This window comes from Rhamphochromis sp. 'chilingali', assembly GCF_963969265.1.
Source record: "Rhamphochromis sp. 'chilingali' genome assembly, chromosome: 8".
NCBI lineage: Eukaryota > Metazoa > Chordata > Actinopteri > Cichliformes > Cichlidae > Rhamphochromis > Rhamphochromis sp. 'chilingali'.
Genome location: NC_137935.1, coordinates 39189281 through 39205443, shown reverse-complemented (window position 1 = coordinate 39205443; position 16163 = coordinate 39189281). Strand labels below are relative to the sequence as shown.

The following is a 16163-nucleotide window of genomic DNA, read 5'->3' as shown; positions in this document are numbered from 1 at the left end:
GAGAATGAAACAGCGAAAGGTGGACCTCCTATAAGAAGGACACATTACTGCTGCAGGGCTTCAAACAGGCTGCTGACAGAACGAGGGAAACATGGTCAGGTCTTACGTCCAGGCTGGAAACATTTGTGTACAGTCACACTTCCGGCAAGGCTGCCGGACACTGGCGCCACCGGGCCCTCTGACCACCACCAGTAGGCAACGGGTGAAGTGTCTTGCCCAAGGACACAACGACCGAGACTGTCGGAGCCGGGGCTCGAACTGGCAACCTTCCGATTACAAGACGAACTAGCCATTTCCAGCAGGATACAAGCTTAAATCATCGCAAACTGGTTTCTCAAACCTGTCATTGAGTTCAATGCACTAAAATGACCTACAGAACGACCTAATGTCAGTTTCGTGGAGCAGCTTTGTGGATGTGGTGGGAGAACAAATCTGCAGCAACGGTGTTATTCCATCATGTCAACAAGGACCAAAATCTGAGACGCTAAGAATTTTATTCTGAAGCAAAAAGGGAGTCCAGCCCAGTGCTAGCCTGTCTGCCTCCAGCTTTAACCACTAACACTGATCAGTTCTGCAGCATTAACTCTAAGCACAGTTGATTTCTGTTCATCGGCCTGCTCACCGGTGATCTCCAGATGCATGGAGCTGTCCATGGGCAGAGGCAGAGACAGGAAGTTGAAGGGATCAAAGCGAGCGCTGATGTGGCCGCAGGTCTTACACTTCACCTGAGACTTGAGCTGTCCGTGGAACAGGTCGACCACGATGGAGCGGTTCCTACGCAGGTGATTCTCCCACGCCTGAGAGTGGAGAAAGCATAGCAGACCGTCACCAGCTCATACGCTGTTAATTCTGTAAATCCCAACATCAATACGGTGCCTTATCCTCCAATTCAGACAAAGAGATCGCAAAGGCTGTGAATGAACATCGACATCCCTCTGAAGAGGGGAGGGCTCGCTTTTCAGCTGAGACCACAAAGCCTGAGGATAGAAGTCAGAGCCGGCCTATCCCCATTTCTCAGGTTTTACCCAATTTTATCATCTATCTCCCAACAGAGTTAGCTGAAATAGTTCAGCTACAGTTATTGTACCGTTATAAGAACATTACTAGTTAATGCCACTTTAACAACACGGGGAAGTCCTTCCCTCTGAAGACATCCTTTCTTTCTTTTTCTTGGTTGTGGTAACAAATAACTAAACAGCAACAGATAAAATGTGATTTGTGCCACTGCAGACACCTACAGTTTCAGAAAAATTAATAAATAGTATAAAAAAAGACAGTAAATATGATTTGAAGTGAGTAGAAGTGAGGACAATGAGTGTTTTAGCATAAAGGGATTGTTTTCATACCTTTCTTATTGTTTTTGAAAAGCAGCCCCTGCCCATCACACTCCCACCACCCTGTCTGACTGTTGCTGTCATGTTCTTTATTAGAAAATGCTGTGTCTGTTATACACCACATGTAACGCAACCCAAACCTATGGGCTCAAAATGTGGTCACAAATATTTTGTACTTGCAAAAAAGATTTGTGTGTGGACGTACCCCAAAAAAACCCTGCAAGTTACAAGTACGAATTTTGACCCTATTTTTCTTCCTTTAAGCTGATTGGTCAATGTCATGTCAATCACAAATGTAACAATCCAATCAGAGAACAGATGGGTTTGGCTGTCGAGGGGCGCTTTTTTTGAACTGCAGGTCTTTGAAGGGAATAAATGCCCTTTTACATGCCAACCCAGCGTTTTCCTTCATCACCACGAAGGAAAACAGTCTGTGGTCGTCCGAGTTTGGTGATTTTTGTGTCACAGGTCTACGTGTTTAATACAGGGACTTCCACAGCCTTTTCAACAGCGCTGCGGACCGCGGGGTGGGGGCGGGCAGTGTTTTGGAAATGACAGTCTTCATTACAAAGCTTTCTTCGTTATGAATTAGCATACATGTTTTTATTGAACATTTGAAGAACTAGCAAAAAAACCCCAGAAACTCTTGTAGTTCACATAAAGTCAGAGATAGAAAAGACAAGGAGCAGGTGCATCTAGTGCAGGTACTGCTGCAAAAACCCACAGAGCCCAGCAGCCAGCAACAAATTCTGGATCCTTGGCTTTTAGTTAGCAGGTAGCATTAGCAGCACATCCTGCGTCCGATGTGAAAGGACTTTTATGCTGCGCACTGTGACTCACAGCAATGGTCCCGGGTCAGCCCTGACTTTGTGTTAGACTAATCCTAAAGTAATAATGTTATTTCTAACCACTGATATACCACAACTTTATCCTTTCAACAGCTGCTGAAAGTTAGGGGACCTAGCTGCTATCAGATATTTATATAGAGATCCTCCAGCTTCAAACTGTATCATCCTTCAAGGACCTGCAGTTCAAAAAAGCGCCCCTCCGACAGCCAAACCCATCTGTTCTCTGATTGGATTGTTACATTTGTGATTGACATGACATTGACCAGTCAGCTTAAAGGAAGAAAAATAGGGTCAAAATTCGTACTTGTAACTTGCAGGGTTTTTTTGGGCTAAGTCCACACACAAATCTTTTTCACAAGTACAAAATATTTATGACCACATTTTGAGCCCATACAAACCTTCCAGAAAGTTCAACTTTTGTCTCGTCAGTCCATTTTCCCAGAAGCCATCATCAGTATGTTTTTGGCTAAATGTGAGACGAGCCTTTGTGCTCTCTTTGGTTTGCGTCATCTCATTAAAAACTAAAATGCCAGAAGGGATTTCTTTAAACACAGATGCCATTTTTCCTCAATCTCTTCCTCATTGTTGAATCGTGAACTCTGAACTGCAGTTCTTTGTTGTTCTGGTGTGTTGGTGACCTCCTGGATGAGTCTCAGCCTGGCTGATCCTGGAAGGTTCACCGCTGTTCCAAGTTTTCCCATTTGTGGATAATTACTGTCACTGGAGTCCCAAAGCCTTACAACTTACTTTGTCATCCAATGAAAGGTGTCAGTGACCTTGTTTCTCATCAGTTTCTTTAGATTGTTGCTTTTTAGGCTGGAAGATTTTCCAGAGGTTCTATTAAGGTGACAACAGGACTTATAGCAACTAGAGATGGCACGATACCACTTTTTTATGTCCGATACCGATATCATAAATTTGGATATCTGCCGATACCGATATGAATCCGATATAGTGTTTTTTAATCAACAAAACTGTTTTTTAAATATCTTGCTGCATTTTGTATAAGTTCATACTCAAGTTTAAAACAACAACTACACTAAAACTATTCTGTTATACCTGTATGCAAAAAAAATATTTCATAGTTCAGCAATACTGATCAATCTAATAAACTTAGACCTACACCATCCTCCCTATTCTGGTATTTTAAAGAGTACTTAGCGTAAATATTAAGCAACCTAACTAATAGGGTTCCAACTCCCAGCAACAACAAAAATAAATAAATAAAAATAGGGAACCACCCCTCACGCTCCACCTCATGATGCTTAATCGACGTAATCAACCTTAATTTGATGCAGTGTGAAAAAAATGCACAGAAATCAATTATTTTTCAAGAAATATTAAATAGATTCAACATCTTTCTTCAACAAAATTGCAGACTGCACAGATGGTACCTTCCCAAAGGAAAAAGTACTATAGCTTACTAGGGTATATTAGACTTAATAGTTACTATATACAGTAATTGACTTCTATTCATTTTACATCAAATTAAAACTTTGGGTGTCAGATAATTATTTATTAAAAGCTAGACATTTTAAATGAGAATAAGAAAGAAAAGTATGTCTTTGTGCCCCCTTTTCCCTGTTAATGCCCTATCGGCCCCCCTGGCTAAACTTTGCTAGATCCGCCCCTGCACAGTTACCAGCGTCAGCTACGTAGAAAAAGATCCTCGAGTAGAAAGTAATATTAAATAAATTCTAACAACAGCTTATCAAGCTTAAACGTGCTGCTGTTGTTCAGCCGCTGGTTTCCTCTTTCTGGTGCAAAGTGGGCCAAAAACAAATCAGAGAGACGGACTCGCGACAGAAAAGCCGATCAGCTGATCATTAAGCAGTTTCATGATTGAAGTAGCAGCCAGAAGAGGCAGTTGCTCCATATATCGCTTGTTAAGCTTAACGCAGGAATGCTTTACAAACATTCAGAGATGGACTTACACACTTGCTTTACTTCTCTCGGGGATAACTTTGTCGGAGATGAAATGCCAGGTTGCTAGCGAAGCTCCACATGCTATCCAGACCACCGACAGGTCCCGCATGCCACAGCCGCTCTATCATGTGATGCATACTGCTCCGACGTGCTAACGTTCTGAGGTGAGTTACGGCGTGTTGCAACTTTTGTGAGGTGCTTTCCTGATATTTAATGGATCGGATTACATTTTTTATTTTTCTCCGATATCCGATCCAGTAATTTAGGTCAGTATGGGACCGATACCGATACGTAATATCGGATCGGTCCATCTCTAATAGCAACCAGTTAATTAAAAATATAACAATTGGCAGCTTTCCCTTGATAACAGATGAAGTCAACATTTAAAAACTGCATTTTGTATTTGCTTCACTTCTCTTTGTCTAATAATAAAAATGATTTTGTGATCTAAAAACAGCAAACATGCAAAAACAGAAATCAGCAAATGTAACCAACAATAAGCAGCGTTGGGGAGTAATGGAGTACATGTACCAGCGTTATTCAAAATACAAAACACAAGTAACTGTATTCTGTTACAGTTACCGTTTTAAAAGGCTGTATTCACAATACAGTTACTTTGTTGAAATAAAGGGATTACTCGGCGTCTTTTCCTGTTTCATACGTTAGGCTGTCCCCTCTCTATTTCTTCACGCCGGTGGAAACCCAAACACGCGAGGCTCAATCTCACGGCTCGTAATGACGTGAAGGAATATTTTTTAATTATTGTTCAAAAAATGATTTAATATGAAGGCAACAGGCAGAGTGTTACAGCCCAGCTGTAAGTAAGCTATTAAGACTCGACTGTGTTCGTGTTTCCCTCCCAAACAATAAGTTCCCTTTCAACGCCTCCCTCTGTCTCTCGCTAGCAAAGTCGACCCAGACAACAAAGTAAAGCTAGTTTTCAGCTACGAGCCCGACGTATCAGCCAGAGGTCCCTTTACTACGGTTCGGAGCCGCTGACCTGTTTTATATACGCACGGAATAGTTTTCTACACGAGATCGCTGCAAAAAGTGCAGCCTTACCTAATGTCCACCTACTGTTACTCATTTATATTAAGATTTAAACATCTAGTTGGTGTTGGTGTGGAGAGTAACCTTCAGTAATAGTAATAAATCACACAGCAATAGGACATTCATGTAGTTGTAAAAAGCATGATAATATATTAAGTAATCCAAAGTATTAAGAATACGTTACACTCACTGAGTAACGTATTCTGAATACGTTACAAAATACATTTTGGGGCATGTAATCTGTAATCTGTAGTGCATTTGAAAAGTAATCTGACAATAACTTAACATACAACAATAATGTAACCAGTGTCTGAGCAGAAGCTTCCTGTTAAATATGCACGTGAGAGAGCAGCGGAGGCCAGTGGACAGCTGTGATCAGCCTTTTCCACTGAAGGAAACATGAAGCCTGATGAATACCAGGTAAGCTGTGGGTTGCAAGAACGCCCTCATTTTTTTGCAATTTCTGGAAAAAAAACGCGTCTCCTGTCCTTAAATCTCAGGGTGCTACGAAACAACACTGACGCCATATTTGGCAACTTCCAAACGTTAGCCGAGATCACCTGCAGCGAGGCTGCGGGGCTCCGATTGTCCTGCAACATTACGCCACAGGGACACATACGGACTCAGTATTTCACTCAGTGCTGTAACGTTCTTATGAACATGATCACTCTTTTGCATTCACTCGTATGAAGCTCTCAGCTTTTACTTGTACAGTGAATTACAGCCGGCTTCCCTGACAGGAGTGTTTGTTCATCTTTAGAGTTTGAACTCAGTCGCTCGAGCAAAGATCCTGGAAGTCTCAACACAATTTACCCGGTTGAAGGCTATAGCTCACCTGGCTGTGCAGGTGAGGCTACTGCAGAGGTGTGGCTTAAAATCCCGCCCAGATCATTACCGACCAACCTTTGCTGCTACGTCTAATTAAAGGTTCTCTCTCTTTTGCTTGTTTTTATATTTATTATCTATCATTTGAATTAAAGCTCAGGGACTCCCCCGTTACAGTGTAATTACCTGAAATGTTTAAAATGATAATCCAGATATGTTTATTATCTTATCAACCAAAATAACTTATTCTTGCTCCAATTAATCAGCAGTGTGAACTCTGACCTCAGAGGCCACCTCCCAGTCTGGCCGACCATCGCTGTCCTTCAGCTCCACGTACGGCTTCTCGTGGACTCTGTTCAGGTCTTCGTGGAGGCCGTCCAGGAGGAAGGCCAGCAGCTCCTGAGAGTCCTGCTGCTGGAAGCCATTGAAACGGGGGGCGTACTTTGCTATCGTCCACTAAAGCAATGAATCATAAACTCTGATTAGAACATAAGCACGACAAAACATAGCTGAGCCAAAAATATCATACTAGCTAAGACAGTCCCACACTATCACTTTAATATTCTGTGGCCTCCTGTGGATGTGCACCCGCCTGCACATGAAACTCTTTTTGTGACTAATATATGGGAAATGCTGCAACTTCTCACCCTGAGTTTGAGTGGAGCTACATTCTTCTGTGTCCCACTCCACAGCTCCATCACCAGGTCGCCGTAACACTTGGCCATGTGACCTCGCATCCCAATAGGATTGGTTCTATTGATACACCAAAAAAACAAAAGTTAGTTAAAATGAAAATGTTTGTTTTTCCCCTCATTGTTGTTTTGTATTCATTATGAACAGTTGGTTTTCTGTTTTTCTTTAAACTATATCCACAAATACTCAATAAAATATTTTGAATAAAAGGCACCTGTTGAGCTCGTAGAGGTGTCTCCCTGAGAGGAAGTAGTCTGTGAGAGGCTTGGTGTTGCTCACACACTGGATGCTCGAGTTCATGAAGCAGGTGTTGCCAAGGTTACTGAGGCCAGTCGCCCCTTTCTCTGTGGGAACTGTGTTGGGATACAAAGACGTGCTGTTCAGATGCTAAAATGCTTAACTGAAGAAAAAAAGAGTCATACATACAAGCACGTATGACTTCAATATGTTTTTTACATATGAGAATAAAGGACATGAGGCCAAACTGTCTTTGAACGCTTAGACAGGAGTCCTCAAAAAACAAACACCTAAACAAAGAAACAAAAAACCTTTGAACTCCAAGCACTTTTGCTTTACTTCAAAACAAACTTTATACAAATTTTAAAAATGGATCAAAGGGTTAAAAACATCCTTTTTTCCTCTTTAGACATAATTCTGTATACTTATTATTATTATTATTAAAATGTATTTAGTGATATAATCTGCACTGGTCATAGTTACTTCTTGGATTTTGGAGTTCAACATTTTCCAGAGCTCGGGCGCCGCTTTAGCTCACTAGACCAAGCAACCATATTGTGGTGGATTTTTGTGTGATATGTATAACTATGTAACTATATACACTATATATCTATGTGCACTGAACATATATATTTTAACTTTAATGTAGAGTGTTAAGCACAAGACATTTTGCTTCACCGAGGTTATTAAGGTTTTACAGTAACAGGGCAGTTGATGCTGTTGAGAGTTCGCCTGAATAACTCTCCAGCTCCGGTAACTGACCTTCACTAATACACACTCAACATCTTTCATGCAGCACAACCAAAACAGTAACATTGTAACAGAGATCCTGAACACATCACGATAAAATATCCTATGATATAATCACACACACACACACACACACACACACACACACACACTGAAGTGTTTTTATATATGAGAAAGCATGTATGTTATACGATTGTGCCACTTGCTGTATAAGATTTAATAATTAGGATTAATTTGTGATGTTTGACTGTGTCATGACCTATTGTGATAAGCCAGAGCAGGGGGTAGCCGGAGTCCTGACTGGCCTTCGGCCAAGACCTTGGCCGCTACCAGACCCCTGTAGCTGTGTTTGGATGTGTGGGAAAGTTACCCAGCAGCAGGGGGATACTGGTCCCTGTATTAGGGGACCAGAGGACACCCCCAGAGCTCTTTTTCCTCCTGCTGCTGCCTCCTGTCCGTCTCGGTGTTGCTCTGCTGTCTGTGCTTAAGGCTGTACACCCCGGGGTTTTGCTTTGCTTGCTTTCTGCTTTGCAATTTTCTTGCTAAATGTCTGTATGTATTTTTCCTGCTGTTCATATGATTCAGTGTATTAAACTCTGTTCCAAGAATTCTACTCTTTTCCAGAGCATCTTTTTGAGTGTCTTGATTTTAATTGGATCTAAAGAGGTTGGATCCCCACATCGTTGGTGGGAGAAGGTTATTAGGGTGGCTTCAAAATTTGCGACCACAATATGAGGCCGCGTGGCTGAGAGCGGCCGACCCGAGGCCGTTTGCCGCACGTCTCCCCCCCGCCTCTCTCGTCACTCTACCCTTTCAAATAAAGCTGTACAAAGGCCAAAAAATTATCTCCAGAGCCTTTTCTTTAGAGGCAAAAGCAGAAGAAACATTACAGCTTTCACCAAAGCGGCGTGCTCTAACCATCAGGATATCATGGCGTGAGCTCGCTGAGAAACAGTATTTTGGATGTTTGTGTTGCGATTTCTTTCTCAGCTTCATTCCTGTTACCCTGCGCTGCTGTAACCCTTTACGAGCCAAACCTGTGTGAGCACTCGACTGTGCTCGGTCGACTCTGCAGCTCCCCGTTACATCTCTGACCTCAGAGAGGGCTTTGAGATTTCTGCTGTTTCACTGCTGTGATTCCACACTGATGACTGTAAGATTTAAACGTCACACCTGTCTGCTATAGTTAGCATCCTATCAGAGCATGCCAGCGGTTGCACAGTGCGCTCTTTAAACTTACCTTTGTGTCTGTCCATCTTACTACTGTTGGCAATGAAAGACATTTCCTCAGGCCAGCTCATGTCTTTGTTCCTGACTGTGGAGAAACAAAAGACATGTTTGTTCCACTCTGCTGTGCCGTGATACAGAACGATCAGCAACTCTGGGGAGAAACAACACCTTCAATAACCAGCTGCTGCTCATCCTGGATCTTCAGGCTTTCCAGTGTGTGATCTTCATCATCCAGAAGTGTGAGGTAGTTCTAGTGGACAACAGGTAAAGGAAACAGGAGAAGATTGGTTGCAGTTCATATGGCTGTTTAATAACTTTTGACTTCTTTCAGCACTGGGCTAACAGCTCTGCTCAGCTTTCTTCTGTGTCAGCTTATTTTAAAAGCAGCTGTAGTCTGGGCCGGGTTAATCTGCAAGAAGGTCCTGGGGGGCAAAACGATCTGCTGGGCCACAGACTGCTCCACACTGAACGAATGCACATATAAGTTCAGACTTACCACCACCCCCAACTTTCAGCTACATAATAATGTCTACAGGAAGCATCTAGCACTCTGCTTTGTAGCAGCAGTGCTTCCTGCAGGAGATTCAAGCTTTCTTCAATAGAAATGGGATTTAGGGAACAACACAAGGCTTTTAAAAGCAGTGGATTTCTCCCTGTTAAACATACTTTCATGCAGTTGGATGTGCGCTTTGGGATTCTGAAAGTGTTCTGACACTGGGAATACATTTTCCTTTAAAATGCATTCAGTGTGCTGCAGTAAACTCTAATAAAGGCTCGTATGGCCTTCATAAACAATAATCTCTCCAGGTCTGTCCAGCACTCTCATCTGAAGCTCTGTCCTACGAAACGCTTTCTTCTCTGTTTTCCTTTTAAGCATCTCATCAGCTTCATGACAGTAAAGCTCCTGCAAACATCTGGGCCTGTTGTGTTTCTGGTTGTTCTCTACTTTCTCTGGAAACCAAAGCAGACATTGGCTAACATATATCTAATATCTCATCAGAGCCCAAAAATATAACAACAGTGTGTGTGTGTCTCAAAGTCCAGGGTTAAATAGCGGGGATCGCTGTGAGAGATTTGATCCTCACCTCACTGTTGTAGAGCCAGAGCCTCATGTCCTCCTCCTTGATGCGGAGCCTTTGCGACAGGTACAGGTGGATGTCCTTAATGGTGCCCATGCGGCTGAAGCAGCCCGTGTAGGCCAGCATCCTCTTCAGAGGAGCGTTGGGGGATGGCACGTTACCTGCTCGAAGAAAGCAACGGTGACATACCCCAGCCACGCTCGGATGCAATTATTCATTCACACTAATGTCTGTTCCCATTGGCTCTCACATAATCACTGTTCATCTGTTCACAGGTTGGCAGACCCAAACAGCTGATTGGTACCAACAGCAGCATGTTGCTGACTGAGGATTAGTTGTAAGAAAGCAGCAAGAAAAGGGCAATCAGTGCAGGTTTGATTGGTCAGTCAACTTAGTGAATTTAGAGGACTGTGTGTGGATTAAATCAAACACAAACCAGGCAACATTAGTCCTGTTACAATCGAGATTGATTGGAGGGTTTTTCATGTGCACAGCTTTGTAATTAAGCATCCTATAAACTTGGCGTGATGCTTCACTGCCGCCTACAGCTGTCAGGATTACATTCTGTGGAATATGAGGTATAAATTAGATCTACAGTATATCAGATACTCGACTCCATGCCTAACAAAGGTCTGAATGCCCAGCAATGACAGCGGCTGCCCAGATAGCGTGAGTCACGATGGAAGCTAAAACTCAGCGGGCTCTGTGAAACCTGTAACCAGAAACTCGATCTGTTGACTTGATTAGTGCCGGCAAGCTCGGGGTGAGCGCTGAGCATCTCCAATCTGATTACAGCTCGAGTGACTACGCACGCCTATGCATTTCGCCTCGTCATCTCGCCGCAGTGGGACATCTTTTGTTTACAGGTGTCCGTTTATACACTATGCAAGAGAGAATGAACCGCTGAGCTGAAAATCAGGCATCGCTTACTGTGTGAGTGGGTGGGTCTATAAATAGAGTCAACTGGGAGCGTTTTACCTCATATGGCTGAGCAGCCATCTACCTACAGCTCACTCACACCTGCTGGAAAAGATTCCAAGAATCTGGAGAAAGAAACTACTGACAAAGCTAAAAATCAATATTGGGCTGCAAGCTGCCACTGCCATGTGTTCATGTCACCCAGTAATTAGAAATGAAGGTTGAAGTTCCATCAAACAAAGAAGAATCAGGAAATGAACATCCAGGCCCAGTAAGGCTGCTGGCCTTATGGTTTTAAAATGGACCGAGGCACAGAAACTGCTTTGTGGACCAATGAAGAGAGGGGCCACTGACGGTCTAGGGTGCATCAGAGCCCTTCCAGCACAGGTTTCACATCTGGAAAGGCACCATCAGTGCAGAAAGTTACAGTGAAGTTAGAACCTGCAAGTGCACTGGAACAATGCACACTGCATGTATTACCACAGCGTGGCTTCATACTAGTCGGGGCCCTAAAATGGCAGTCCAGACCTTTGACCGACTAAAAACACTGAAGACCCCACAGGAGCAGGCGGAGTCGTCTCGGACAAGAACGAAAGCATCACTGCTGTCCTCAGGTCTGTTTACAGGTGCTGTTGAGACAGGAAGCTGCGTAGCTGTGAACTCGCTGCAGTCTCCGTGTTTTAAACGTGTTCAAAATGAGCTCATAGTTTTCTTAGTTTAAACATCTGACGTTGTCCACAACACGGATCAGTGAGAAAATCATTGGGTTTTTTAGAATTGGGGACGTAACCATAGCAACAGGTTTTCTGCTGACAGGAAGCACATTTCTTTATGTGGTGATGGATAACGTTTAGAAACAGCTGCTGCTCCCTGTTTGGGGTTTTCCTGAAGTTTCCTCATTTTGGAAATTGTTCTGAAAAGCAGGGAGACCGAGGCGACTGTGATTACGCCGCTCACTGCTCCACCTGCTAAATAACACTACGACGAGCTGTGTAGATGAAAATAAAATGGTTTGATTATTCCAGTGTTAGACTGATCAGCATTTCTCCTTTGTGTGCCGTGGGTTCACTCCAGAGAATCGCCTGGGTTGGATCAGTCAACTTAAAGAAGATTAACGGAGAGGAGGCGGGGGATGCGGGGTTGCTGAATGAAGCACTGTTCGACGGCTTGCTCTGGTCTTGCTGCAGGCTTACGTTACCTCTTGTGGGGGGTAAATTCGGTGGGAACATTCGCAGGCTGGTCATACCCATATTGACCCAGATGTTGGACTGGGGGGAGCGCGTGGCCGGCTGCTGGCGAAGGAAGAGGAGGTAGCGGGGGAAGAGTTCCAGCTCCGGCTGGCCTGTCTTGCTTTCCAAGATTACCTGCAGGGGAAGGAATTTCAAAGGCCCATGAAACATTCTTGTACTAATAATCAACATAAAACACAAGAGACATGCAGCACATCTGAATATAAACCTTTTTTCTGCACTCTCAACTTTAATTTGCACTTAAATCTGAAACCATGTGACTTCTACGCAGCTAAAGTGGAGTACAATAAATGCACGTAATACTAGTAAAGTAGGATATTTACTGAGAGAACATGTGCTTACTATCTGCATGTTGCTGAAGTTCAACAGATGACCTTATGTACAATATAAAGCCCCTGAGGAAACTGTTGTTGTGATTTGGAGCTTTATAAATAAAGCTGAATTTGACGGCAGTGTGGTAACCCGTGGAAACGTCACCAGTGCTAATGACTGTCACAGTCGTGGTTCTCTGTGCATGCTTGGATAAAAGCGAGGGAGTACAAAAACACACATGTGCTGTATTTATTTTTATTGAATTTGTATAGAAAGCAGCTACTTTTGAACTTCCAGTGCACTTTTCAGTTTTGCCTACACACTCATTTGTTTGCTCATGGATGACCTGCTCCAGCCCAGCAGCTGACTGATTATTCCCAGGTACTGCATCACAGTGAAAGTGAAGTTCATTAGCTTGTGAGTGGTTTGCTGTGTTCACTCACCGGTCGCGGCAGGCTGAGGTTGGCACCGTACCAGTGGTAGAGCGCCCGCCACACAGGCTCTGGCACCGTCTCAAAGTCTCTACGAGGCAGCAGCTGCAGGGAGCGTTTTAGCCTGCCGCCCTCCATAGTTAACGTGGGCGCCTGCACAGGACACGGGACACACATCAGCATTCGAATAAGGGCACAAAGACGCTGGTCTGTCTCTCTGAATTACGCATAATAAAAAGAGACAGCACCCTGATGCTACACACGAGCAGAAATGCTGCGATGATTACAGAAAGATAAGACAAAAGGAAAGAGAGGTGCCATCTGGCCCCGCGGAGCCTTTGCCAGCAGATGAGGAGCGACTCCAAAACAAACCGAGAAAGAATCTGGTGGATACGGTTTGGGTTTGTTTACACGTGCTAAAGATTGCAGACGCCGTCATTGTCAAAAGCCAGGACCACATCTGTCTGTTAGACGCACAGCTTTGTAAAACATGATGCATGAGCACCACCCAGAATGCAAATCAGGAGGGAGTGCAACGCTGCTGGAATGAGCGGCTTCTCTGAGCTCGTGTGTCAAACATACGCTCCAGCTGAGCTGTGAACGTGATACGGGACACGCGCTATGCCTGAAAAGCTGCGACCTTATTACAGCCATACTGAGTTAGTCCTTGCCTTCATGGGGTCAGTGGTGACCAGAGGCTGGTTGTCGATGGCTCCAGGTCTTTGTGCTGCCAGCTGGGAGGGGAGGTGGCCGTTGGCTCCAGAAAAACACTGATTGTTGTTGTCTGAGACGTTGTGCTGACGTGCGAAACAGCTCTCTGTGGCTGAGGCTACCTGTGGGCTCAGTGCTGCTGAGACAGAGAGGGAGCAGAGCAAATACATAGTACAAAAATAACACCCACGATTTTCATTTTGATCTACAATCCGTGATGTGCGGACTGACCAGTTTCTGTAGCCTCTGAGGCACTGGACACGGCATCGGGTGACCTCTCCTCGGCGGGGCTGACGTGGCCGGACGTGGCCGGTCCTCCCAGGCTTTCAGGGAGGGCAGGCTCGACGGTGGCCGTGGCCATTGGAGTTCTGAGTGAGCTCAGGATGGACGGCTGTTCCACCACGATGCCCTTATGCTCCTGAGGGGAAGACGACACAATTGGCAAGATTGTTTACCGTGAGAGCCGCTATCACGTTTTATCTTACTGGCTGATGGTCACTGCTTCTGTCCCAGTGAAGTTACAGCACAAGATGCAACGATGAGTCTGACACACTGACTGGAAGTGCATGAATGGAAACAGAAACTGTCGCAGATGTTTTTAAGTGGGGGAAAATATAAATACATATACCACTGCTAAATCGCACACACCCGAGACATATATAAATAATAACAGGACAGCTGTCACGCATGTAATGGCCTGTAGCTAAGCTTTGTAGTGATGTATGAAAGTGAATGAGAGGTGAAGGTGAAAACAGGGCACTCGACTTTAAAAGGCCCCGGATAAACAAATGCATGGAGTAACGAGATTGTGACCAGTTCCCGTTTAGGTGCAGAAAAGGCGACTCAAAGAGTGTCCGCTGAATATTCGATCCTGTGCCGTTCACCGCACAGCATCACGGGACGCTGCCTAACATATGTTAACCACAGTGCTGTCAGCTATTAGCAGCTATATTTAAAGCTTTCCCCATAATGACAATGTTTGACAACCTCCCCGTACCCTTAATGACAAGTTGTGACATCTTGGTACATATCAGAGGTGGTTTGACGACCATCAGAACAGGTTCCAGGTGTTAGACAGAGATCAGACTCATTTCTAACGCGCGCTCAATCATTTTGCTCCCGACGCCAGAAACCTGCTCAGCTCAGAAAACAGAAACAGACGTCTGAGGGGAAAAGAGCTCAATAAAAACTCCCGTTAATGCACTACTTACATATTTAACGTAGTCTTTCCACTGCTGCCACCACAGCATCGAGATGAGGAACCAGTTCTGGCCTTGCTGCAGCCCATGTCTGCTCTCCCTCTCTAACCAACCCCTACACACACACACAAAGGAGAAAATCACAAATCGGACCTTTCAACCAAACAATGACTGGACAGGTGGCGAGGACAGGTACGTACCTGATGATTTGCCCCTCCTCCTCTGGAGTAGCAGGCCTGAGCCCCAGGACTATGTGGCACACCTGAACCGAGATAAAGATGAAAATACACGAGGATAACGAATAAATACTCAACTTCAATGTGAACACTGTGTGAGTTTTAAGACTGTAGCATCTGGGTGCTGACCTGAAAAAGCAGGTTCAGGAACTCGTTGGCCAAAGCGCTCTTTACACTCCAGATCTGGTAGTCCTCGAGGGTCAGGTGACCCAGCTGGTGGAGAGTGAAATAGAACCAAGGCGAACATAATCAGGCACGCAACTCTGAAAATAAACACTGCTGTGACACCTTCGAATAGCTGTGGGTAAGATAAGGTGGCTGAGGACTGCGAGGTTATTGTCAGTGAGCAGCCAACACTCACACGGCCGCGTGAAAAGTGTTTGCTTTTTCTGAATGAGAGCAATGATTTCTTTAAAGCTGCAGACGCTTTAAAAGCCTTAAAAATTAATCATGAATACTAATGAGCATTTATGTATTTAGAGGTTTTGCACAGGACTGTGTTCCAACGACGATAACATGGAGCTGTCTTACCTTAGTTGTGTCGTGCATCTTTAGGATGTCTTCTACTATGTCTGACACACTACTCTGCAGCTCCTGCAACAGCAACACAATAGATCAGCATGCAGCAAAACACAGTAAGCGCCTCGTCTTAACCTCCTCCAGATCTGCAGCAGGCCATCACTGAGCTCCCGGACAGTCTGACGCGCAACCTGCTGACACTCGATGCTCTGATGTCTCAGACTTGGATTTAGGTTGGGTGAGCATGGGAGCAGTGGACGGCACCACTTCGTTCATCCTTTGGTACCTGACTGCGCGTTTGCACCACGTGAGGCCGGGCATTGTCGTGCACCAGTAAGAACCCACTACACCAGAGCAGGGTCTGACAGTGGGTCAGTGGAGTTCATGCTGGTACCTGATGGCAGCCAGGGTGCCGTTAACTAGCCTGTAGAGGTCTGTATGTCCCTCTGTGGATATGCCCCCCTACTGAACAAGGTTACATGCAACAATGTTCCCCATGACTCATTCAGACCCTTTTACATCTGTCACATGTGCTCAGGGTGAACCTGCTCTCATCTGTGAAAAACAGAAGGTGCCAGTGATGGACAGTGGTGGACCAGTGGAGGATGATGGGCT

General features: G+C 44.7%; 1 protein-coding gene across 4 annotated transcripts in view; it reads right to left on the bottom strand.

Moving 5' to 3' along the window:
* usp32 (ubiquitin specific peptidase 32) overlaps nt 1–16163 on the bottom strand; it is a 68837-nt gene that overhangs the window by 10265 nt on the left and 42409 nt on the right. For 2 of the 4 annotated variants that reach the window (XM_080888426.1, XM_080888428.1), the window contains exons 9-23: nt 15561–15623; nt 15159–15242; nt 14994–15055; nt 14806–14908; nt 13826–14012; nt 13555–13733; nt 12896–13036; nt 12137–12254; nt 9979–10133; nt 9062–9143; nt 8904–8978; nt 6891–7029; nt 6631–6736; nt 6266–6439; nt 623–797 (exon numbers count right to left, since the gene is read on the bottom strand). In XM_080888426.1, coding sequence (XP_080744552.1) covers nt 623–797; nt 6266–6439; nt 6631–6736; nt 6891–7029; nt 8904–8978; nt 9062–9143; nt 9979–10133; nt 12137–12254; nt 12896–13036; nt 13555–13733; nt 13826–14012; nt 14806–14908; nt 14994–15055; nt 15159–15242; nt 15561–15623 — 1843 coding nt within the window. The remainder of the gene's footprint in view (nt 1–622; nt 798–6265; nt 6440–6630; nt 6737–6890; nt 7030–8903; nt 8979–9061; nt 9144–9978; nt 10134–12136; nt 12255–12895; nt 13037–13554; nt 13734–13825; nt 14013–14805; nt 14909–14993; nt 15056–15158; nt 15243–15560; nt 15624–16163) is intronic. The other 2 variants (XM_080888427.1, XM_080888429.1) reach the window with 1 other exon arrangement.